Here is a 25,860-nt window from a genome sequence, read left to right as displayed (position 1 = left end):
CTATTTGCAGACGACATGATTGTATAACTAGAAGACCCCATTGTCTCAGCCCAAAATCTCCTGAAACTGATAAGCAACCTCAGCAAAGTCTCAGGATACAAAATCCATGTGCAAAATCACAAGCATTCCTATACACCAATAACAGACTTAGAGCTAAGTCAAGAACGAACTGCCATTCACAATTGCCACAAAGAGAATAAAATACCTAGGAATACAACTAACAAGGAACGTAAAGGACCTCTTCAAGGAGAACTACAAGCCACTGCTCAACGAAATAAAAGAGGACACAAACAGATGGAGAAACATTCCATGCTCATGGTTAGGAAGAATCAATATCGTGAAAATGGCCATACTGCCCAAAGTAATTTACAGATTCAACGCTATCCCCATCAAGCTACCAATGACCTTCTTCACAGTGCTGGAAAAAAACACCTTAAACTTCATATGTTCCATATGAACATATGAAGGCTCCCAAAAGGGAGCCCACATAGCCAAGTCAATTCTAAGCAAAAAGAACAAAGCGGGAGGCATCACACTACCGGACTTCAAACCATACTACAAGGCCACAGTAATCAAAACAGCACGGTACTGGTACCAAAACAGAGATATAGACCAATGGAACAGAACAGAGGCCTTGGAGGCAACAGCACACATCTACAACCATCCGATCTTTGACAAACCTGACAAAAACAAGCAATGGGGAAAGGAGTCCCTGTTTAATAAATGGTGTTGGGAAAACTGGTTAGCCATATGCAGAAAGCAGAAACTAAACCCCTTCCTGACACCTACACTAAAATTAACTCCAGATGGATTAAGGACTTAAACATGAGACCTAACACCATAAAAACCCTAGAAGAAAATCTAGGGAAAACCATTCAGGACATAGGCATAGGCAAGGACTTCATGACCAAAACACCAGAAGCATTGGCAACAAAAGCCAAAATAGACAAATGGGACCTAATCAAACTCCAAGCTTCTGCACAGCAAAAGAAACAGTCATTAGAGTAAATTGGCAACCACTAAAATGGGAAAAAATTTTTGCAATCTACCTATCTGACAAAGGGCTGATATCTAGAATCAAAGAACTAAAACAGATTTACAAGAAAAAAACAAAGAAGCCCATTCAAAAGTGGGTGAAGGATATGAACAGACACTTTACAAAAGAAGACATACATGAGGCCAACAAACAAAAATGCTCAACATCACTGGTTATTAGAGAAATGCAAATCAAAACTACATTGAGATCCCATCTCACGCCAGATAGAATGGCGATCATTAAAAAAATCAGGAGACAACAGGTGCTGGAGAGGATGTGGAGAAACAGGAACACTTTTACACTGTTGGTGGGAGTGTAAATTAGTTCAACCATTGTGGAAGACAGTGTGGCAATTCCTCAAGGATCTAGATATAGAAATTCCTTCTCACCTAGCAATCCTCTTACTGGGTATATACCCAAAGGATCATAAATTGTTCTACTATAAGGACACATGCACACGAATGTTCATTGCAGCACAGTTTACAATAGCAAAGACCTGGAACCAACCCAAATGCCCACTGATGATAGACTGGACAGGGAAAATGTGGCACATATACACCATGGAATATTACGCAGCCATAAAACATAATGAGTTCGTGTCCTTTGTAGGGACATGGATGAACCTGGAAACCAACATTCTCAGCAAACTGACACCAAGAACAGAAAATCAAACAGCACATGTTCTCACTCATAGGTGGGTGTTGAATAATGAGAACACATGGACACAGGGAGGGGAGCATCATACACTGGGGTCTGTGGGGGGGAAATAGGGGAGGGACAGCGGGGGATGGGGAGTTGGGGAGAGAGAGCAAGGGGAGACATGCCAGATATAGGTGATGGGGAGGAAGGCAGCAAATCACACTGCCATATGTGTACCCATGCAACAATCTTGCATGTTCTTCACATGTACCCTAAAACCTAAAATGCAATTAAAAAAAGAATATATTAGCATTAATGATAGTTACTTTGCTGTAAATAGAACAACTCTGCTTCTCGCAAGCATGTACGTAAGTAAATAACAGAGACAAACAGTCCATCTTTTCTTGCGTTTTACTGGGAAAATCTGTTTACATCATACTGTGACCATAAGTCTTGTCCTGTCTAACAAATTTCAGAAGACTTCCGAATTTGGGAAACCATATTAATTGCTGCCATCAAAGCCCATGAGAGGCAGGACCACTCTTTTCAAGAAAGATCTGATTTACTGACAACATTTCAGGCGGTTTCCCCATCCCATGCTGAAAAATCAGAAAGTCTTTATCCAAAAGGCTGTCTGACAGAATATATGAACCTTTCTCTCCAACACACTAAGGAACGTGAATTACAACTAGGCAACTTTATGCGCAACTTCATGCTTAGAAGTTCTTTTTGCAAATATGAGCTGTGTGAGCAGTTCCTATTATGTTGCAGAGTCTGATTGACAGGCACATCAAGGCACTTTGTAACTATCAACAGGTCAGGGGCTGACACAATCACCAACAGTCACCTTGGAAAATTAAAAATACTCTCTCCAACTAAGCAAAATGGATTCCAGTCCACCTCCACACACTGCAGCCAGTGAGTTCTATTTTTTAAACTCAAATCTGATTATGCTGTTTGAATCCTCACTGCCCTTGGTAAAGACCGAAATCCTCGTCTTACTCCCTCCTTGCTTTCACATCCCATCGCCCCAGCCTGTCCTTCCCTCCTGTGTCCAGTCCTCCCATCCCTCAGCACTGTTCAGGCCCATCCCTCATTCACAGCTGAGCTCAAGGGTTCCTTGTCCAGGGAAGCCTTTTGACTCTTTCTAGAGCCCTCATCAAATGGCAACTGATGAACTCCTTAACTGCGGAAGCCCTAGGACCCCGTGTGCTGTGGGACAGCCCCTTTCCTCACGGTGTCTTCTCAAACTGCACCTGCAGAGCAAGGCTGTGGCAGCCCCCTGGCTGCTCCCTGCGCCCTGTGCATCAGCAAAGCCTCTCCTGGCCTCTCCCCTGTGGCAGAGCTAGACATGCAACAACACATAAAACTACCTGTAAGCATTTCAGACGCAGTCAAACCATCAAGAAAGTAGTGGCAAGTATTGCCCTTACATACACAGATAAGATCATCCCTCTGAGAACTGGTACCAAAAGGGGAAAAATACATCTCAGACTTCAGGAAATGATCTTTAAGCCCAGCCCATCGTATTAGTAAAACAAGGCTGCTAATGCTTCTCTCCTAATAACTTGTCCCTGAAATACATCTTTTATTAGCATTTATTAGAAACCCACACAACCCTGAGATTCTTATTTTTTGTAAAAACAGGGTCTTGCTATGTTGCCCAGGCTGGAGTGCAGTGGAATGATCTTGGCTCACTGCAACCTCTGCCTCCCGGGTTCAGGTGACTCTCCCGCCTCAGCCTCCTGGGTACCTGAGATTACTGGCATGTGCCATCATGTCCAGTTAATTTTTGTGTTTTTCATAGAGATAGGGTTTCACTGTGTTGGCCAGGCTGGTCTCGAACTCCTGACCTCAGGTGATCTTCCTGCCTCGGCCTTCCAAAGTACCGGGATTACAAGTGTGAGCCACTGTGCCCAGCAGTAATTTTTAAAATAAACAAAAGAAGATTAGAAACATTATCTCCTACTTCAAAAAAAATCCACATCTAATTCTGCCATAAAAAGGAATAAAATCCTGACATATGCTGCAACATGGCAGAGCCTTCGACACATCATGTGCAGTGAAATAAGCCAGATACAAGTGGACAAACACTCTTTCCACCTGTGTGAGGTCCCTAGACTAGGCAAGTTCAGAGATGAAAAGTAGAATGGTAGCTGCCAGAGGCTGGGGACGGGGGGAGGGGGAATGACTGTTTAAGAGGTACAAAGTCGTGTTGGTCATAATGAAAGGCTTTGCGAATAGGTAGAGGTGACGGCTACACAACACTGTAAAGCATTTGACGCGCCTGAACTGTTCACTTACGAATGGCTAAAATGATACATACTATGCAATGTATATTTCACAACAATTAAAAAAATACCCCTAGATGTCAAAAAAAATGTCCCATCTATGCCAACCTGGGAGTTACATTTCTCTCTGCAGGTCAAGTGAAACACGGCCCAAACCATCCTAAGTTCCTGAGACACAGATGCAAACTCTAGAGCCTGCCTCTGCGTGGTGGTGTGTCTCCACTGCAGCCTGTCCTGTGAGGGACACGGAGGTTATCAGGGCGCGTGGTCAGAGGCAGGTTCCATCTACTACTTTTTAAATAACCCCAGCAGATGGATTCCTGCGATTAATATTTTACCTATGACATGTTACTGTGATCAGTACTTGATGGAGTATGCAGAAAGCCCTAAGCAGATACCTTCATAAATCAAACAGATTGTGTCTTTTACTACTGAATTCTGTATTTTTTTTTTTTTTTGAGATGGAGTCTCACTCTTGCCCAGGCTGGCGTACAGCGGCACAATCTCAGCTCACTGCAACCTCCGCCTCCTGGGTTCAATTCTCCTGCCTCAGCCTCCCAAGTCGCTGGGACTACAGGAGTGCTACCACGTCCAGCTGATTTTTACTTTTCAGTAGAAACAAGGTTTCAACATACTGGACAGGATGGTCTCAAACTCCTGACCTCGTGATCTTCCCACCTCGGCCTCCCAAAGTGCTAGGATTACAAAGGTGAGCCACTGCGCCCCGCCTGAATTCTGTCTTCTTTAATGAACAGTAGGTAAACTAAGAATGGTTAAAGTAAAAACTTTCTCATTCTCTCCATTTAAGTCAGGATCACTATCACACACCCGAACTTAACCAGGGCTCTGTGGCAGAGGAGATTAATAATTTGGTTCACACTACTTCAAGGATCACCTGATATTTCAGATGCCTTTAACAACTTACTGATAAAAATACCATAAACGAAGTTGAAATCTAAGAAATGTGACCTGTGACATTCAACTAGCTCTCTAGGGTCTGACAAAAAGCAAGGGAGCTGGAGAATCTACAATCGGCCTCTGCCTGATGAAAGCGCTTTTAAAGGGCCATGTGTTTATCTATTTGGATAAACACTCAAAAGCAGGGGTAGGCTATGGATGGATTTCAGACGCTGCCACCAGGGAGGGAAGAAGGGCAGGCCACAGAATTGGTGAGTAAAAATGGAGACCTACGACGTCACTGCAGCCGTCACCTCCTTAAAAAACCCAAAATAAGATGGACAGTTGTTAGGTGCTGAGTTTGTGGGTGTTTATTTATATTACGATAATAATAACTATTTATTCTAAAGCAATCTATAGGTCTTTCCAAACGTGAGGTGGCAAACCATGGAGACGTCCGCACACAGGTTACTGCAATGGGCAGGAACGAAGCTGAGAGGCAGCCTTCAATGCTCACGAAAGCCAGGGACGCTCACGAATGCACTGGCACACACACAGCACGAACCCCTCCTTTTCAGTCACTATTATCAGCTGAGTTTTTGTTTTGTTTTTTTAAATCTAGTTATGTAGCAGAGCTTTTGTAATGAAGACACTTTTATGGATATCTACTTTGCCATTCTAGATCCTGGAACAGAATGACTGAAACGAAAAAAAAAAAAGTTTAAGGCATTTTCAAACACGACAAAATGGCAGCCTAAAACAGTTAAAATTCCAGAATGCCAGGGCACAAGAGAAGGCGGCGTGACAAGCAGTGTGCGTCGTCATGCGGGGCGCAGGGCAGCAGCAGGAAAACCTTCCTCCTTCCAGTGGCTACAACTCCATCTTTTCGTTTTCTCAAAGGCACTTTTCTCCTTTTATCTACAAAACAATGCATTCTTGGTGTGGAACTTAATACAGAAACCTGCACAACAAAAGCCAAGTCCCTGTTAGTGCAGACGTGACCCCCTTTCCCCACAGGCACCCCGACGTCAGCTGGGCATCTGCCTTCCAGAGCAGCATTTACCACCACAGTTGACCTTGCATGGGGTCACTGTTCTTCTGCAAGCTACTGCTTTTCACCTGATGTGCCACAGACTGCTTTCCAACAGGCACAGAGCACTCTTACTCCAGAAAGTATGTGTTCTAAAACGTGTTCGCCTCACTACTTTCAGGCATTTAGCATTTTCAATGTTGGATTGCTGCAGTGCACATCTTCCTGAAATGCTGACCTCTTCCCTATAGACTTCCGACCAGTGGAACCTTGGGGCCCTAATCCGTGTGTAAAGCGTGAGAGAGAAATGTCAAATTACCCTCCAAAAAACGAGTGTACACACTCTTTCCAGAAACGACTAGGAAAAATGGAACATTATCGTTGCTTCAATTAGAATGTCTCTGCTTATTTTGAGACAGGTTCTTACTCTGTTGCTCACGCTGGAGTGCAGCGGTGTGATTACAGCTCACAGCAGCCTTGACCTCCTGGATTCAAAGGATCCTCCTGCCTCGGCCTCCCAAAGTGCTGGAATTACAGCTGTGAGGCTGGTCATCTTTGCCCATTAATGCCATTTCTTTGATGATTTATGTTAACTCTTTTACTCATCACTCACTTAAATCAGCCATTAGATGTGGTTAAACACGCAGACCTTTGTCTGTGTTTTTCTACTCAAATGTCACCAGGTATCAGAGAACTCGCTGCCTCTTTCAGGCAGGTATGATGACTCACCCAAGAATACACGAAAGCACTTCCTGAGTGTCAGGCAGTGCTGGGTGCTATGCGCGGCGCAGAGAAAGATCAGCACAGCCTCGGTCTTCACACGGCTACATTCCTATTTTAGCTGTGGTTTATCATCTCTGGAGATTCAGATAAAATAAGCTCAAGTCTGCTTCATGCTCTGAGGTAGTCTAAAATCATTCGCAAGACTTCTGTGACTGCTCCAGAATTGCCTATTTTCGTGGCCGCCCCTGCCCGTGAGCTCTAAATTCCTGACAGTCCACACCTGCCACGGCGGTCCCACGAGAGAATAATGGGGGCCTGTGATGGAGTGAACCCTACCACCTGGGCTAAGTGTAATCTCAGATGTTCGCGTGCCCAAATGGCCTGACGACACACTGCTCAGAACGTCGGCACCCCCATCATGAAGCCTTGCATGATGTACTTGTGTTCAATTCACCAACCGCTCTTTGTCCCATACATTCTTCCTCTTCCACCCCACTACTGACCCAAACATGGGTCTCAGCTCTCTTTCTTAATTTTCAAGAGCAGCAACAGCAATAAAAAAAATCTACTAGTCAAAGACACATGCATAATAAATTCAACGGTGCTCGGAGAGGAGTGTGTGGAATGCGGGCAGAAGTGAAAATCAAGGTTAATCATTTTTAAAAACTCAAAAGACATAATGTATAAAGAAGTCTTACAGGCTGAGTGCAGTGGCTCATGCCTGTAATCCCAGCACTTTGGGAGTCCAAGGTACGCGGATCACTTGATCTCAGGAGTTCGAGACCAGCCTGCCAACATGGTGAAACCTCATCTCTATTAAAAATAAGATAAAAAATTAGCCGGGGCATGGTGGCACACCTGTAATCACGCCTCAGGAGGCTCCACCTGGGAGGCGGAGGTTGCAGTGAGCTGAGATTACGCCACTGAACTTCAGTGTGGGTGATGGAGCAAGACTCCATCTCAAACCAAACCAAAACAAAAAAACACCTTTACAGCCTTTTAAAGTTCAGTAGAAAAATGGACAAAAGATGTGACCAAAGCAATTCACAGAATAGAAGGAGTCAAGGAAAAAAAGCTTAATTGCACAACTGGGAAGGAAATGAAAATTACAGTATTAGACTCACCACTGAACAGCTCAAGTAAAAAGACCAATGTTAAAGAACTTCTAGGGAAGGTGTAGGTTGGCACCAACTTTTGGAGGGCAGTTTGGCAACATCCAGGTGTCCATATGCACGGCCTCTGACAACGTGTGCTCACTGCTGGGTGTCTGCCACCCAGGAAAACCCACACAAGGGCAGAAGGATGGACGAGACTCTCCTGCATTCTCATCAGAAATGGCAAACACTGGACTAGTTAAATAAGTAAGGGAATACTATGCAGCCATCAAAAAAGGCAGCCTAGATACAAATATTTAAGTATGGGCTCTGTCTCAGAATGTTTGCATGGAAATAAAGACTGTAGCACCTATTAGCTCTGAGACCTTCACTAAATAATCTTCCTGAGACTCGACTGTCTAATGTGCACAATGAACGCTACACAGTAGTGCTTACACCTCAAGGGGCCAAGGCGGTGGGGGAGGGGTGGTGTCAAATGAGCTCACGCATATGACTTGGCAGAAAGCCCGATTCACGGTTAAGGTCTCCAATTATACACTATTAGTGGAAAAAAACAAGTGGTGGCTGGATGCCCATGGCTCATGCTTGGATTCCCAGCGTTTCTGGAGACCTAGGTGGGAGGATCACTTGAGGTCAGGGGTTCAAGACCAGCCTGGGGAACACAGCAAGACCCTGACTCTATAAAAAAGTAGAAAAAAGCTGGGCGTGGCAGTGCACGCCTAGAGTTCCAGCTACTCTGGAGGCTGAGCTAAGAGAGGACTGCTGGAGCTTGAGAGGTCAAGGCTGCAGAGCTGTGATCGCACCACTGCACTCCAGCCTGGCCGACAGAGGAGTAACACCATTTCCAAGAGAGGAAAGGGAAGGGAAGGAAAAGGAGTAGTGAAAACAATGCTGAGTAATACAGAAAATCTTATTCAATGTCTAGAATAAGGTTCCACATTTGTGGATTAAAAAACATGGCTTATACACAAACTACGTTTTACAATATAACAAACACACAGAAAGTGATCGAAAAAGATACCGTTAAGAGCAGTGGCTTCTGAGAAAGACTCTAGGACAGCAGTGGGATGAAGAGGAACTTTTGCTCTGCGCTTTTTTTTTTTTTTCTTGGTTAGACAAAGTCTCATGCTGTCACCCAGGCTGGAGTGGAATGATGAGATCTCAGCTCACTGCAACCTCCATCTGCTGGGTTCAAGCGATTCTCCTGCCTCAGCCCCCTGAGTAGCTGGGATTACAGGCATGTGCCACCATGCCTGGCTAATTTTTTTGTATTTTTAATAGAGACAGGGTTTTACCATGTCAGTCAGGCTGGTCTTGAACCCGTGGCCTCATGATCCACCTGCCTCAGCCTCCCAAAGTGCTGGGATTACAGGCATGAGCCACCATGCCCGGATCGCTCTGTGCTCTTGATGCAGCTGTTCTATCATTTGATTTTCTTTAAATAATAAACACTCTCTTTTTGTATTATGAGATAAAACCAGCACAGTCTAGCAAAGATGAGAGAAGGCAGTTAACCCTGAAATGTACCCTGTCCTTGACATTCCAACTGCCGGTAGCTTGCATTAGAGCAGCAGTTCTCAAAGTGTGGTCTGTGAGCCCTTGAGGGTCCATGAGGTCAAGACTGTTTTCATAATCATCCTTGTACATCATTTGCCATTTTCATGCTGTTGTCATTTTCCAAGGATGAGCAAAGCCAAGGGCAGGTGGAGCTGCTGGTGGCTCAGCACGAACCATGGCAGCAGCCCCAGTCTCTCCTCTCCACGCCCCGCACAGGCTCGGAGAAAAGGAAAGCAAAAGGAAAAAGGCCAGTTTTGCTTAGCTTATTCCCTGACGAACAGTTAAAATAATGTGCCACTTTTATTCAACTCCAACTGTCTGATAAAATGTGCCACCAGAGAACTTCTGCTGCAACCCCAAGTACACCTGTCTCAAGAAACAGCACACGGTACAGCTGTTTGTGCTGAAAAACAGAAAACAAAACTCAGTTTCTCTCATTACATCCTCACAGCACACTTAGGACACCAGGTGCATGGGGGCCTCTCCCCATCAGCAAGGAAGCATCAGTCCTGCAGGCGGACACTGGCTGGGGCCCTCCAATTTCATTAAATCCTGGCGCCCAGAGAAAGCATCAAATCCCACAGGTTGAGAGCCCTGTCCCACAAGACTGCCCCCATTTCTAAAGTCAACGGCAAGCCTCAGGTTGTGTGACTTGTGCTTCTGGCTGAGTGGCTATAAATGAGAGTGTTCACAACCCTGACAGAGCACACACACCTCAGGGAAAGGATACCACGAAGGTTACAGGGGAGATGTACAGGGCTGGGGATGGGGGCTGAGATGCAGACCTCCCATGCCCTCTCTGGGCGTGTCCCTCTCCAGAAATATCTGGAAGCGATCTTCAAACCGGTCCTTACATAGACAAGACTGTTTAAATCACTAGCCACTGGTGATCAGCTTCACGACTTCAGCGCCCCCCTCTCACCACTCCCTAGAGGTTGGGGATTGGGGCTGAAAAGACCCAACACTCTAATCCTCCCTAGGTCTTCTAGTGACCAGCCCCCATTCTGAAGCTACCTAGGGGCTGCCGGCCCTTAACCAACTCTTTACCATAACAAGAGACACTTACCACTGAAGAGTCCAAGGATTTTAGGAGTTGAGTACTAGGGAAGACCAAATATATATTCCACAGTATAACACAAGCTGAACTAGCTTTTTTTTTTTTTTTTTTTTTTTCATGCAATGACATTTTTATTTGAAAGAACAACTGACCAACTTTGGTTATTAAGAATTTGGTATGTGGCAGAAACTTACTTGAAAATGAACACAGTGAGCCTCTCACTTCACAGAAAGTAACTGACAGCATTTGGTACCAGTGATAAAATCCAGGCTTTCAAGAAAAAATCAGAATTCTGGAAAACTTTTTATCTACTACTGCTAATTTGACAGCGTCTCACTTTCTCTTCTGATATCAGCAGTGATATTAAAAAATACGATTTTCTTCAATTTTACATAATGGAATGTGTCAACATTTAGAAAAAACCTCCATGTGTAACAGTATTTCCAAACCACCCCCATGTGACGTTACCCAATCATGACCATGAGAAAAGACCCACTCCAAGCACAAGACAGACCTCAGGCTCTGAGGGAAGACGGTGCAGAAAGGTGGCTGACACAGAAGAGCAGGCACACCCAAACAGGCTGCCCCCACATGGAAGTGTGAGGCCACGATTTTTTTTACACATTTGAATAAAGCAACTGGAACACACTGAATGCAGAAGGAGGTCTGAGAATCCAGTGTCACCTCTTAAACCATGTATTTTAAAAGGATTTGCAAAAGTATAACACAACACCATTTGTCTCGCTAAATCTTTTTTGTTTTGGAAAAGTTGTTTCTCATGAAAAATGTTAACGTGTATTACATTATTATTTTAAAGTAAAATAATAAACATTTTGAGTTGTTCTGTTTTAATTTCAAATACAGAAAAAACATCAATAGCTATAACCAGCACAAACAAAGGCTCTCTGGATCCTCAACAATAACTATGACGTGTATAAAAGCATTCCAGAACCAAAAGACTGACAACCAACTCTAGGGCAGGGGTCAGCAAACCACCACCTGGGCACAATCTGGCCAGCTGCCTGTTTCTGCAGCATGCTGTGTGTGAGCACGGCACACTACCACGCCCATCCATCTCTGCAGGGTCTATGGCTGTCTTCCTGCTAAAGGCAGAGTTGAATCCAGTAGTTCCGACAGGGACAGTACAGCCTGCAAAGTCTAAAATACTGACTATGTGGCCCTTAAAAAAAAGCTTGCCCACCCTGAAACTAGAGTAAGCCCATTTCCCAAGCTTCATTATTGCAGCAACTTCCTACTTCCATCCTTAGCCCACCACCGTCCATTCTCCAAAGGGCAGAGTGACCTTCTTAAAAATGAAACTGATGTCACTCCTCTGCTTAGGATCTTAAAAGCTCGCAATCACTCAAGAGTCCTCAACACAAGTATTCAAGGCGTTTATTCATCATCCTCTGGCCCCAGCCAGCCTCCTGCTCATCACAGCCACTCCCTTCTCTGCCAGACAACCATGCCATGCAGTGACTTCTCGGGACACACCACGCTGTCCAACCTCCATTCCAAGCCCTCTCCACCTGGAAAACTCTTCTCCCCTTCCCTTTCTCCCTTTTTTTTTTTTTTTTTCCCCATCCTCCCCTCCACTCCCCACCCAAGTCTGTGTACTGGTGCTTCTTCACACTGCCTCAATGTGCCCTGGTCCCAGCCGCGGTGCAAGGGCCCACCTGCTTGTCTGTGTCCGAACAGAGCTTCCTGCAGGCAAGACCTGCATTTCTATTTCCAACAGCCAGCACCAGCAGCCCTTTGGAACACCGCTGTGGCCTTTCCAGATGTGCCAAGCTGAATGCTGGCCCCTGCCATACTCTTCATTTTTCTGAAATTGTCTCGCTGAAGTGACAGAGTTAGCCATTCTCCCATGCAAGAGGGCCTCTTAAGACCACAATCTCTAACCAGTTACCAGTTCCGTGCTTCTGTTTGCCACAGCTTTCCGTACATTTTCTGGAACCTTCACAGTAACCCCGTTAACAGTCACTAGTAATAGTCTCAGTTTACAGACGAGAAAAAGATGGTAAGTAAACTGCCAAGTTATACAAAGCTAGAAGAGGGGAAGATGGGATGTGCACCAAATTCCATGCGCACAACGCCCTTCCACTACCTGCTAATATCATGACACTCCACACCCTGACTAACACCAGGTGAAGGGACAAGCCGAGTCATGCGTGTGACAAAATGAGGGAACCAGAAGCCACTCGCTGAACACGGAACAGGAGTGGAAGGGAAGTCTGGAGGCTGAGACGACACTGACTGCTGGGGGAGCTGGAGACGGACTCGCGAAGTGGGAGCGAGGTGGGCTGAGAAGGGTCAGCAGGGCTTGGAGCGCTGATGGGAAGAAAAAGAATACTGCAGGCTGAGAAAGAAGCAGGAGAGAAGATCATGGGATGGGAATAATCACGGACTAATCATGGAAAAAGTAAGAGGCCAGGCCAGTGGAAGGGATCTGGGCAGGTGGAGATGAAGCAGGTGAGGAAGAACAAGAAGCTGCTATTTTTGTGTTTAAATATAGCTACAACCAGGCCCGAATACCTTAAAATACAAGAGAATTAATGAACAGTTGTATCTAACACTTCAAAAGCACTTTACAGGTTACAAAGCACCGTGCATTGTTTGATCTTAACAAAAACCTTCCGATTTAACTTCCAGATAAGCGAGCTGAGGCTCAGGAAGGTGCCCTCAGAGCTGAAAACAGCAGACACAAACCAAACCTACAACTTCCCATGAGAACAGCAGACTGCTTACACTCAGGGAACATGAAAAATCACCAGGGAGGATTAAACACCACCATTTATCTTGTAAACTTAACTTCATGATAGAACTCTGGCTAGGCCAGCCTCCTGAACATTAAGACACAGCTGTGCTAAGTATGAGTCTGTGAATCTTCAGGCACCTGCAACTGATTTCCTGAAGGCAGAGGATTCCTATTAAATTCTCTCATAAGTCAAACTGCAAAAATGTTAGCATGTTTGCTTGTTTGATGGCCTTCCCCAGAGGATGCTTTCCTGAAGGTTCTCTTCAATGGCAGAAGTATAAATATTAAGTGAATGAAAATTCTACAATGCAATATAGAAAACAGACCAGGAATAATTCAAATAAGCAGACACCGTATTAAACACAGAAGAAATCAATACATATGACAGAAAAGTCTTGCATTCACTGATACCGTATTTTATTGATTCTAAGTACAATTACTCACATTTTGGTATCTTTGAAATTAGATGTATCTTTTATATATACACAGATAGCAAAGATATTATAAAATATTATATATAAAACATATATCCAATTTCAAAGATTACATATACATTATACACACACACACACACATATATATATATATATATATATATATATTTTTTTTTTATTTCCTTTTTTTATGAGACAAAGTCTCACTCTGTTGCCCAGGCTCAAGTGATCCTCCCACCTCAGCCTCCTGAGTAGCTGGGACTACAGGTGTGTACCACCATACCTGGCTAACATTTTATTTTTTATTTTTTTGTAGATACAGGATCTCGCTATGTTGCCCAGACTGGTCTCAAATTGCGGGGCTCAACTGATCCTCCTGCCTTGGCCTCCTGAAGTGCTGAGATTACAGGTGTAAGCCACCATGCGGGCCATATCTTATATTCAATGAAACATAGTAACTTTCTGGTATTGATGCTCAAATTCCCTTAATTTTTGTTACCTTTCTGTAACTTAAAATGTTTCTCTCAAAGTACCAACACCCCTTGGAAAGGCTATCTTACCAGATTAACCAGATATCCATGTTGTGTATGAAACTCCCCAGATTCAAGCTTGACTTAAGCAGACAAACCTTTAGTTTTGCTTAGTTTATCTCTTTAGAAACAGGTTAATATCTGAATTCACAGCAATAGATCATGGATTAATAAACTGATTAAAGCAGCCAGGCGTGGTGGCTCACGAGGTCAGGAGGACACCAGCTTGACCAACATGGTAAAACCCCGTCGCTACTAAAAATACAAAAATTAGCCGGGCGTGGTGACATGCGTCTGTAATCCCAGCTACTCAGGAGGCTGAGGCAGGAGAACCCCTTGAACCAGGGAGGTGGAGGCTGCAGTGAGCTGAGATCGTGCCACTGCACTCCAGCCTGGGCAACAGAGCAAGACTCAATCTCAAAAAAAAAAAAAAAAAAAAAAAGAAAGAAAAAGAAACCTATTAAAGCAAAATCAAATAAAAACCCAATCCACTTAAAACTACAAATTCTGGGATGAAAGGAACCTGCTGTAATCAAGCTATAACCGTGTTCAGCATAAGACCCTCCACCCCCGGTCCCTCCCCACTGTTTCTCCATGGGAGCAAGCAAGACCCACAGCTTCCTTGCAGGCAAGCAGACTGCAGTCGTGAGCAAGGGGCTCCGCAGGCAAAGGTGCTGCAGCACTTGTTTGACATGCAGGTGTTTCACTTACTTACTGTCTCTGGGATAGCTACTCTTCAAATATTTTGAGAAATGGTTGGAAAGTGATGCTATTCTTGAATCCTTGTTACTAATCTTACATCATTTTGATATGCACTTCCTTTAAAGGCATTTCATTTTCATTTGCCTTCAAAGGCATTTTCATACGATTCCTGGTGGCAAGATGCTTACGGAGCTTTAGAAGAATAGCTCCACCCCAGGGCTGGGTGGCCACATTCCACAGTGGCGCTTCATCAGTACTTCACTGGCCGCAAACGGTGGCTGAAGCAATGCTGCACCCCAGTCAGGGCTCTGTGGCCGGTCGGCATGGCTTCAAACCGTGGCCCTGCCATAGGGTTGCTTTATGACCCAGGTTCATTGCTTCCCCACCCTGGATTCTGCATCTGAGACTGGGAAGAACAGCATTTACTCCCTTCTTAGGTTGCGTGAAGATTAAATTAACTGACAGGGGCAAAGTCTTGTGAGCAATCTCTAGCACGGAACGACAACTCAGCAACTGTTGCCTATCATGACCTTCTTGCGGGATCCTCTACAAGGGCTGGGGCGTGAAGGGTGACACCGGCCCTCAAGCTTGAGGAGCTCACAGTCTAGCAGAGTGAGAAGCAAAGGATGAAATACCAGGTGACACTGAGAAAACATCGCATGATGAATGAAGTACGCTCCAGGAGAGGGAGGACGGGCTGGGTGAAGGTGGCTACATAACACGCAGAAAACATCTGCACAGCGTTAACAACCTCCAGAAGGCAGTCACCATTTAGCACCTAAACATTTTGGAGGTGCTAACAAACAACTCTTCTCAGCGCTTCCTATTGGAAGCCCCCTGGTTTTACTATTGGTCACCTCGGCAGACGAACTCACATAGTCCCACCTTCCGGCAAGGGCAGGAGAGGCAAGTTGCCACTGACGGCTGCTCCCACAACTGCTCCAACAGGACATTTCATAACTTCCTTGTGAGCTCAGCTCTACTCCTACTTGCAGGAGGATGGGAAGTCTGATGATCCAGTGGGATGGCTCTTAGCAAAATGACCTGACCCATAGCTAAACTCAATTCTTAAAAAAGAAAGGGGGGGGGTGTGGGGGAGCATCAAGTTTTACACAGGCCAACACTTTCATCAAAGGTAATGATTCTGGTCCCCCTGCCCCCAAACTATTAGTTTTAAAAACAAAACAGAAATCAAAACAAAAACCAAACGCTTTCTCTACATTACTCACTTCATGACCTTCAAAGTCAGGAGCGCCTACTCTTAATCCCCGGCACTACCTCCTGTACACTGGGTGCTGCCCCAGTGATGTCAGAAAAGGACCTTGGCCTCAATCTCTAAGGCTCCTCTTTCTTACCCATTGCAGAGAGAGCAGAAAGACAGCCAGAGTGCAGGGGTGCCGCAGAACTCTACAGAGCTGAACGTAGCCCAGAACAGAATCTTTAAGAACAAAATGCCTCACAAGCCACAAATCTAAACAAACAAGATCAGCTATACCCTAAGTTCTACAGCCTGCGCAGCAGTGTACAATAAAAACCCCTCTGAATTGCCCGTCTATTTTTTTTTTTTTTTTTTTTTTGAGAGGGAGTCTCACTCTTGTCTCCAGGCTGGAGGGCAATGGCACGATCTCAGCTCACTGCAACCTCTGCCTCCCAGGTTTAAGCCATTCTCCTGCCTCAGCCTTAGTAGCTGGAATTACAGGCGCGCGCCGTCACGCCCAGCTAATTTTTGTATTTTTAGTAGAGACAGGGTTTCGCCATGTTGGCCAGGCTAATCTTGAACTCCTGACCTCAAGTGATCCACCGCACCCAGCCACCCATCTCTTATTATCTCTCACCAACATCTCTCCATCAAGGTTGCGTTTGGGCATGACCAGCTTCTTGAACCTGGCTGCTCAACAATCCCTGGTGACTAAGAACTGCACGTCCGTTACCATGGTCGACTCTGTGGTCAGCATACAAACCAACAGTATCAGAACGACAGGACAGAGTGATGGTAAGCTACAAATGTGTTCATCTTGGTGGGTTATCACAGCCAAAGCAAACATGGATGAAAATAAAAAGCTCTGAATACATAAAATAACCAAAACATGTGGATAATTACCACAAAGCAATGTTACAAAAAAACCATGACAACTCAAAATATCAAATTTTTTGACTTACTCAAAATTTAACTTAAAATAGGATTTAAAACTGCAAAAAGTTCCCATCAGTTTAATTCAGAGAACAAAGCATTTGTGTGTGTGCATGTGTGTATACGTGTATATATGTATACATACATACACACATGTATATATATTTTAGAGCCTTGCTCTGTTGCCCAGGCTGGAGCACAGTGGTAGGATCTCTACTCACTGCAACCTCCACAGCCCAGGTTCAAGTGATTCTCCTGCCTCAGCCTCCCAAGTAGCTGGGATTACAGGTGTGCACCACCATGCCCAGCTAATTTTTGTATTTTTAGTAGACATGGGGTTTCGCCATGTGCGCCAGGCTAGTCTCAAACTCCTGATCTCAAGTGATCTGTCCACCTCGGCCTCCCAAAGTGCTAGAATTACAGGTGTGAGCCACCAGGCCGAGCCCAAGATTTTTTTAAAAGAAAGATGCTATTTTCATATGTGTAAAGTCACATTTAAAATAAACTTTAGTTACGCTTAAGTTTTAAGTCATTCAGCTTATCAATAATTTTTTTTTTTTTTTTTTAAGTAAAGAAACCAGACCAGGAATGTTAGCTCACACCTGTAATCTCAGCACCTGGGGAGACTGATGTGGGCAGACCACTTAAGACCAAGAGTTCGAGACCAGCCTGGGCAACATGGCGAACCCCCCTACAGTAACAAAAATTAGCCTGGTGTGGTGGCGCACGCGTCTGTAGTCCTAGCTACGGTGGGTGGACTACTTGAGCCTAGGAGGCAGAGGCTGCAGTGAGCCGAGATGGTGCCACTGCACTCCAGCTTGGGCTACAGTGAGACCCTGTCTCCGGAAAAGAAAAGAAAAAGTTTAAAAAAAAAAAAAAAAAAAGAAATTAAGGCAGGCACTAAGCCCTCTCACCTCCCTACTCCCACACAAGTTTTGCTTTACTGGGACAGAAGTTACACTTGAGTAAGGCTGAACTGTCACTTACTTGGCATATGCAAAATCAAACAAAAAAGTAATATGTTTTAAAAAAATAAAAAAAATCAATAAACTTTTCAAATCATATAAAATGCGCCTAGTTTCAATCTCAAACCATACACATTTTTCCGCATTTCTCAGAGCCGAGTTTCACTTGCTTCATCACCCAGGCCCTGCTTGTCCCAGGGGGCTAGGAATCTCCAAATGCCCTCAGTGGTCATGCGCCAAACCAGACACTGCCAAGGAGAGATACAGGGTGGGGAAGAGGGAGTAAAAGGTCATGGGGGAGCGAGATGGAGCGAGGTGGACGTTTGACCAGGGGCTTTTAGCAGCTTAAGGCACGGAAGGTGTATTTGGTGCACACATAAATCATTTTTAAGAAGAGGTTAAAGGTTTACAATGTTCAGTAAGATGTATGAACAACAACAAAAAGGCCACTATGGCTCTAAATCTGATATAATAATCAAACTTCTAAGACTCGACCAAGTTCTCCATTCAGCTGTGTGAAAGGAAGGCTACACAACTCCTAAACTTAAGGTGACATGTAAGCTTCATGGAAAGCTGGGGCAGGAGGCACTCCTCAGTTCCCTCCCAGCACCCTAAAACTTTGTGCCTGGGCCAATTTAAGGGTATGATTTCAGGCAAAGACCAAGTTAATACCGGAAGGTTCAAGATTAAAATCTGGCGTAGAGACTTTAAACTGCATCAGCGGAGAAGCAACGACAACACTTCATAGTAAAATTCCAGGATTTCAGAACCTCAGAAAGCGGACCTTAAGAATCAGGGAGCCGGTGCTCTTGTTAAGGGTGGACAACCGAGGCAACCAGCTTGCTCGAGAGCGCACCGGCGAGGAAACGCAGAGCCGGATCGGGGGAGCCCCAGGCGAATCCCCATCCTCCGCGCGACGGTGCCGCGCCGCCCGAGCGCAGGGTCTGGACTCGGTTCCCGTCCCCGGCTCCGCCGCGGTCTCCTCGGTTCCGCCCCGGGCAGGAGGCAGCCCGGGCGCGCGCTGGGTTCGGAGGGCCCGGCCGCCCGTGACCTTGGTGACTTACATAAGCCCCGCCGCGGGCCAGGCGCCTCCGCCCACGCCCCGCGGGACGGGACCGCGCACAGAGAACCGCAAGCCCCCGACCCCGTCCCCCGCCCGGCCGGGCCCCGTCCTCCTGCCCGCCTTCCACCGGCGCGTGGGGCCCGGAGGCCGCGGCCGGGCTGGGCGCTGCCCGCGAGGGTCCCGGGGCGCGGCGGGGCGCGGGCCTCACCTTCGGCCACGTCCTCGTCGATGGCCCCCTTGACCTGCGAGAAGCACCACTGGAAGTCGTTGCCGCCCGCGGGGCAGCCGCCGCCTCCGGCTCCTGCAAACACAACGGGGCGGTCAGACCGGCCGCGGCCCCCGCCCGCCCCCGCGGCCCCCGCCGGCCCGCGCAGGCCCCTCACCTGCCATGACAGCCGGCGGCGGGACAGGCGGGGACCGCGGCGGACCGGAGAGACGGCCTCCGCGCCGCTGCAGCCGAGCGCTCAGCCCCGGCCGGCTCCGCCGCCGCCGCCGCCGCCGGGGAGGGATTTTTTTTCTTTTTCAAAATGGCGCCCAATGCCCGTCGCCCTGCTCGATGACGTCATCTCCCTCCGCCTCCTCGGACAGGCCGCGGGCGGGGCGGGCCGCGGGGGCTGCCGGGGGCGCCCACTGCGCCTGCGCGAGCCGACCCTCGCCCTGAGCCGAGCGCCGCTCTGGTCTGGGAAGGGGACGCCTGGGCGGCTGCGGAGGGAAGCTGGGGCCGGCGGGCACAGGCGAGCTCCTCGGCCACCCTCAGTGGTCCGGTGTGCGCCCGGCGCTCCCCTGAGGACTAGCGCTGCCCCTACTCTCCGGAACTCCGGCAAGGCCTCGGCTGCAGCCACACTGGTCCGCAGAGCGCAGCTGGCCGGACACGCCTCCCAGTCCGCGTCGGCCAATGGGAGCGTGGGTTCTCCGCGGAACAGCCAATGGAGGGCGCGCTTGGCAGCGGTGGGCGGAGCATGTAGGCCGGTCTCACCTGAGCGTGCGGCACCTGAGCGCGTCCTCCCGCCCACCGCCTGCTGCCAGAAGCCTCGCTCTGTTACTCCGGCTGGAGTGCAGGGGCGCGATCGCGGCTCCCTACACCCTTGACCTGGACTCAATCCATCCTACTGCTTCAGCCTCGGAAGTAGCTGCGAGCTAATTTTTAAATTTTTTGTAGAGACGGGGTTCTCTCTATGTTGCCCAGGCTGGTCTCGAAGTCCTGGGTTCAAGCCATCCTACCGCGTCAGCCTCCGAAGTAGTTGCGAGTACTCTACTTTTTAATTTTTTTTTTGTAGAGACGGAGATCTCCCTATGTTTCCCAGGCTGGTCTCGAACTGCTGGGCACGAGCCAACCTCCCACCTTAGTTTCTCAACCCTGTCCACCTCCCTGTGGGAGCGCACCGTTGCCCACCAGATGGCTACCTTACAGGTTCTTGGAGCTTCCGGTGCAGTCTTAGGGAAACACAGCTGATCATTTCTTCATTTGTGGGTGTTTTTCTCTGGCATACTGAGCGATTCGGGTGCTCCTCAACTTACAGTGGGCCACCCTCCCCGCCAATAAGCCCTTCCTACGTCAAAAATGCATCAAATATCCAATCTACCCATCGTAAAGTTGAAACATCTGAAGTCGAGCTATCGTCAGGAGACTGTCCATATGGGATTGATGTCCTGAATCAGAACTTTTTTCAGGAAAGCTACAGTGGGCACTGATCATATTAAGCCACTAAAAGACAGTCACTGAAAATCAGGAACATTCATCCACTCCACAAATTTTATTTATTAACAGCTCCCACCACGTGTGGCCCCCTTCACAGCCCTGGGTGTGAGGGATGCACAGAACAGAGAAATCTCAGCCCTGGTGGAGCTTACCTTTCAGTGGGGGAGACAGACAATAAGGAAGTAAGTATGTGATAAGTCAGGTGGAGCTGGAGAGAGGAAGCTGGGAAGAAGGAAATGTGTATGGGAGAGTTGGAGTCTTGTGCGGGGTGACTGGAGAGGACTCAAGGCGATAAAGGGCAAGCCATGCAGACATCTAGGAAAGCTTGGCCAGGAGGGGAGACCAACGGGAGCCAAGACAGGAAGCGGGGCCATGCCTGGTATGGGTGCAGAGTGAGTGGCGCGGAGGCCAGGGGTGGGAGTCAAGGCAGGGTAGTAAGTGGAGGAGGATGGACAGTGGGCAGGCCGCTTAAGAGCCTTGGACTCAGAGAGAGAGAGGCCCATGAACAGAGGAGACTCGTGTGGGCTTGAGCTTTACCAGAGCCGCTGTGGATGTTCTGCTGAGAATCGCCTGTGGGAATCCAGAGAGGGGAAGCAGGGAGACCAATCAGGTGGCCAACATGGCCTTCCAGGCACAGGGTTGAGGATAGAATGATGAACATGGGGTTGGGTGGTGAGAACCAGTCGGATTTCAGAGACAAGTGCTTCAACCGCAGAGCCCCTGGGATTTGCTGATGGAAAGGATGCAGTGTGCGAGAGAGCTGGGACTTATGTGGTCTGAGCATCGGGAAGGGTGGAGTTTCTGCAGCAGAAGGGCAGGAGAGGCACAGCTGGGTGGTGGTGGGTGCAGCCGACCAGAGGTTCGCTGTCACCACATGGCGCTGTCGCACAGACAGACCGGCCTGGAGCACAGGGAATCCCGGGTTGGAGCATCAAGTTGAGGGCACCTACAGGTCATTTCAAGCCAGGAAACTGGCTGAGGTCACCCCAGGAGAGAGGACAGTTGGGGACAGGACCAAGGACAGAGCCCTGCAGGGGTGAGGAGGCTGAGGATGATGGAGACTCCACCTCCAGGACCTACTGAAGACGGAAGGGAGTGGTTCTCTGTGGTGCTGTGTGGTGAGTATGGAGGACCAACCATTTGGTTGTAGCCACTGGGAGGCCATTACTGACCTGGACAGAGCAGTGGTTACGGAATGGAGTAGGATCACAGGTTTGTAGAGGGCTCTGGGGAGCTTGGCAGGAGAGGAGCTGGAGGCAGTGAACACCTACTTCTCTGTTGAGGAGAAGAGCAGGAAAATGGGGCTGCAGTCTTCTTTTTAAAATGTAGGTTTAGCCAGTCTGCCCAGGAAGGCACTTGAAAAACTGAGTTAAAGACCAGATCTCTTTTATGTGTTAACTTAAAAACCCCATAGTGTATAAATATGAAAAAACAGGAACTTTATTTCTTTTAGAGGGTTACAGTCGCAAGGTGGACATCCCCCAGGCCAGGATGGGAGGCAGGCTGTTAGAAGGAGGAGGGTGTGGCAGGAGCTCGGGCTGAGCAGGGTAGCTAAACACACATCATCCACAGGCTCTAGGAGGAGCTGTGGATACGCATGAAGAGGGTCCTGACACGTGCGTATTACGTCACACAGGACCCAATCTCACTTTGGAGCGGGGAGACTCAACAGTTGAATATATTACGACTGTAATCCCAGCACTTTGGGAGGTCAAGGTGGCAGATCACCTGAGGTCAGGAGTTCGAGCTTAGCCTGGCCAGCATGGAGAAACCCCATCTCTACTAAAAACACAAAAAGTAGCCTGGCATGGTCACGCATGTCTGTAGTCCTTGCTACTCAGGAGGCTGAGATGGGAGAATCGGTTGAACCTGGGAGGCAGAGGTTGCAATGAGTCGAGATCGCGCCATTACACTCCAGCCTGGACAACAGAGCAAGACTCCATCTCAAAAAAAAATTAATTATTTAAAAAATAAAGTAAAAAAAATAAATAAATAATTACTAGGCCCTGTACCTCAAGAGGTCTTTTCAGGACCGGAATGCATGCAGATGTGCAGCCTCTGTAGACTCACCAGAACTAGTCCAAGGTCAGTGGTCTCTTGCCAGGAGAAAGTTACAGTCTGTGTCCAGTGAAAGCTGTGGTTATGGCTGGTGGGGCAGGCCTGGGCTCACTTGGTGGCTGTGGAGCTGCAGTTGTTTAACATTGCGCATCTCGAGGCCAGCGCTTGTTTAGCTGCTGGAGGAGAACACGCGTCGGCAGTGAGAAGGTCCTTTACTCTGTAAGTGCAGGTTTGCGACTGCACCCTCCCCCTGCACGGCTGTAGGTCCTGTTTCTAATTTGGTACAGCTAGTGCTCAACTTACGACCACGGTCGGGACCGCAGACCGGTCGTAACACGATTTGGTTGTAAGTTGAGTAGGCTATATGTACAGTTGAAATGGTGCACACGGAGATGGTAGTGCTGCCGGAAGCTGGTCCGCACTGTCGTACGCCCAGCTGGGCAACGTTTGCGCTGCCAGACGCGGAGCAGCCGTGGCTAGCGATTGTGGTCGTAAAGTCGAATGGTCGTAAGTTGCATAGGTCATAAGTCGATCAATACCTTCTGGACAAAGATACTGGACACCTTCTCTGGCTTCAAGGTGGACATCTGGTCGGCCGGGGTCACCCTCTACAACATCACCACAGGCCTGTACCCCTTCGAAGGGGACAGCCTATACAAGTTGCTTGAGAACATCGGGAAGGGGAACTAGGCGATCCCAGGCGACTGTGGCCCCCCACTCTCCGACCTGCTGAAAGGGATGCTTGAGTATGAGGTTCTCCCTACGGCAGATCCGGCAGCACAGCTGGTTCCGGAAGAAACACCCACCCGCTGAGGCGCCAGTGCCCACCCCGCCGAGCCCGGACACCAAGGACCGGTGGCGCAGCATGACCGTGGTGCCGTACCTGGAAGACCTGCACGGAGCCGACGAGGACGAGGACCTCTTTGATATCGAGGACGACACCATCTACACTCAGGACTTCACGGTGCCCGGAGGTGCCCGGACAGGTCCCAGAAGAGGAGGCCGGTCAGAGCGGACAGAGCCGGGGCCTGCCCAGAGCCGTGTGCATGAACCGCACGGAGACGGCGCAGCTGAGCCCCAAATCCAAGGCGGAGGGCAGGGCCCCCGACCCCGCCCGCAAGGCCTGGTCGGCCAGCAGCAAGATCCGCCGGCTGTCGGCCTGCAAGCAGCAGTGAGGGTGGCCACCTGCAGTCCGTGTCCAGGTGCCCGCGCCAGGCCCTCCCCCCGGAGAGGCGACCGCCGCGCCCCCGGGCTGACCGCGCCCCAGGACCTCAGGGGCCCCTGCAGGGCCGGCGGGAGGACCGCAGGGCCCGGGCGCAGCGTGTCCGCCGCCCGCAGCTGCTCGACTTGGCCCCGGGCGGGTGAGGGAGGCGGGAGGCGGCCCCGATGCACTTTGTTGCAGCCTGCCGGCCCCGCCGCGCCCGAGCTCCGCAGACGGGCGCCCCGGAGCCCAGCCTGCCCTGCCATGCATGCAGCGCTGCCCGGGACCGCAGACGCCGCCTCGGTTTTGCTGTTTGCTTGGTTCCATTTTTCTTTTTTTTTTTTAAAGAAAAAATAAAAGGTGGATTTGAAAAAAAAAAAAAAAGGTATCTTTGTAGTATCTTGGAAGACCTTGTATCTTACTGCCGCAGAGTCCGTTCTGTCAGTCTTACGGTCTCCAGCTTAACGTTAATGCTGGTCTGTTGTGTCTAAACCATAAAAGGGAGGGGGCATCAGGAGGCCTGTCTAACCTTCCATCCCGCCATCATAGCCTCAGTTTTAAGGTTTTCCTGGGGTCCCCTTGGCCACAGCGCGGTTCATTCAGCCGGGGTTGGGGGCGTAGGATTTTATTTTTATTTACGTATGTAATTGCTTTAATGTGTGTGAAATATGTCTTTTGAAGTGATGACAAGACAATCAGTTGTAGTTCAGAATGTATTTTCTGGTTAATTAGCTTCCATTAAATTGAACTGTAAACACCAGAGGTAGCCCGCAGAAGTAACATCTCCCTGAAACTGGTGAGCTGCCTCCCCTGTGTCCCACTGAGCACTAGCTGACCAGAAAGATATTTTTAACCTTTCTTTTTGAGATGCTAAAAACTTAAAATAGTTAGCTAAACCACAATTACTTTTGCACAACCTAGTAGTTCAATGAATTTCTGTTTGGATTCTAATTGGTGTTTGCAAGTTTCTGAGTATTGACAGCAATTGTGTATTTTAAAATTCTTTCTTAGATCTCATAGCTGAATTGGAAATGCTGCTGTGTATGAGAATCTAGCCTGTTGTATTCGTACAAGGGAGTACGATTCAGTAACAAAACGGACAGCAGGGGTGAGTCCCAGGAAGATTATGAGAATGAAAGGAGCCAGACGCAGAGGGGTGCAGGCTGCATGCGCCCCTTTATTTTACTGCATGCTTAGTCTCGAGTGTCAACGTGGCGAGGGGATAGTAGCCAGTTATGTCATCAAATCCAAGCCAAGCACTGCCACGAGGGGGTTCTGTAGACACGGGTGACATCCAGTCAGTTGACTTTGAGAAAAGGAGATTACCGTTGCTGATATGGGTGAGCCTCATCCAGTCAGTCAAAGGCCTTTGGCACAAATACCAAGGTTTCTTGGAGAACAAATGCTGCCTGCTGGCCTGCCCTACCACCCTCTGCTTTTGGACTTGTCGGCCTTCACAATCGTGTGAGCGAGTCCGTGAAAATAAAGCTCATTCCATGCGCTGTTTCTCTGGAGAACTGAAGTTCTAAAGCAGGTGAAACTGCTCTGCAGTATTTAAGAAACAGCGTGGGGCAAGAGGGGCGGGGGGTTGACTGGAAAGAGCGGGAGGAGCTCCCTGGGGTGATGGACATGTCCCCGGCCTGTGGCAGCCGCGGTTACAGAGCATGCATGGCTGTCAAGCCTCACTGAACTAGACACTTAGAGTGGACCCATTCTATTCTATGTGAATAATACCTCAATAAAATGGATTTTTAAAAAGCCTAACTTACCATAAATTTTCTCCGAGCCTATGAAGAACTTTATTTCTTAAGAGTCTGAAAAAAAATCACACTTGCCCCAAATACCTTTATTTTCAAATTTTTTAATTTAATTTAATTTAATTTTTTTTTTTTTTTGAGATGGAGTCTTGCTCTGTCGCCCAGGCTGGAGTGCAGGGGCACGATCTCGGCTCACTGCAACCTCTACCTTCCAGGT

General features: G+C 48.1%; 1 protein-coding gene and 1 pseudogene across 1 annotated transcript in view; one reads left to right on the top strand and one right to left on the bottom strand.

The window, feature by feature from the left end:
- Nucleotides 1-19,473, bottom strand: part of PPP2R2D (protein phosphatase 2 regulatory subunit Bdelta) — a 51,214-nt gene extending 31,741 nt beyond the window's left edge. Inside the window, 2 exon segments of the mRNA XM_032282029.1 lie at nucleotides 19,137-19,229; nucleotides 19,312-19,473. Of these exon segments, the coding sequence (XP_032137920.1) occupies nucleotides 19,137-19,229; nucleotides 19,312-19,318 (100 nt within the window). The 5' untranslated portion in view covers nucleotides 19,319-19,473.
- LOC116553675 lies at nucleotides 19,466-24,125 on the top strand (annotated as a pseudogene).
- The last annotated feature ends 1,735 nt before the right edge of the window (nucleotides 24,126-25,860 follow it).

The sequence above is a fragment of the Sapajus apella genome, unplaced genomic scaffold (assembly GCF_009761245.1).
Source record: "Sapajus apella isolate SASKATOON/1434 unplaced genomic scaffold, GSC_monkey_1.0 scaffold13, whole genome shotgun sequence".
Lineage (NCBI taxonomy): Eukaryota > Metazoa > Chordata > Mammalia > Primates > Cebidae > Sapajus > Sapajus apella.
The sequence above is the reverse complement of the archived record's forward strand: the minus strand, read 5'-3'. Positions and strand labels throughout refer to the sequence as shown.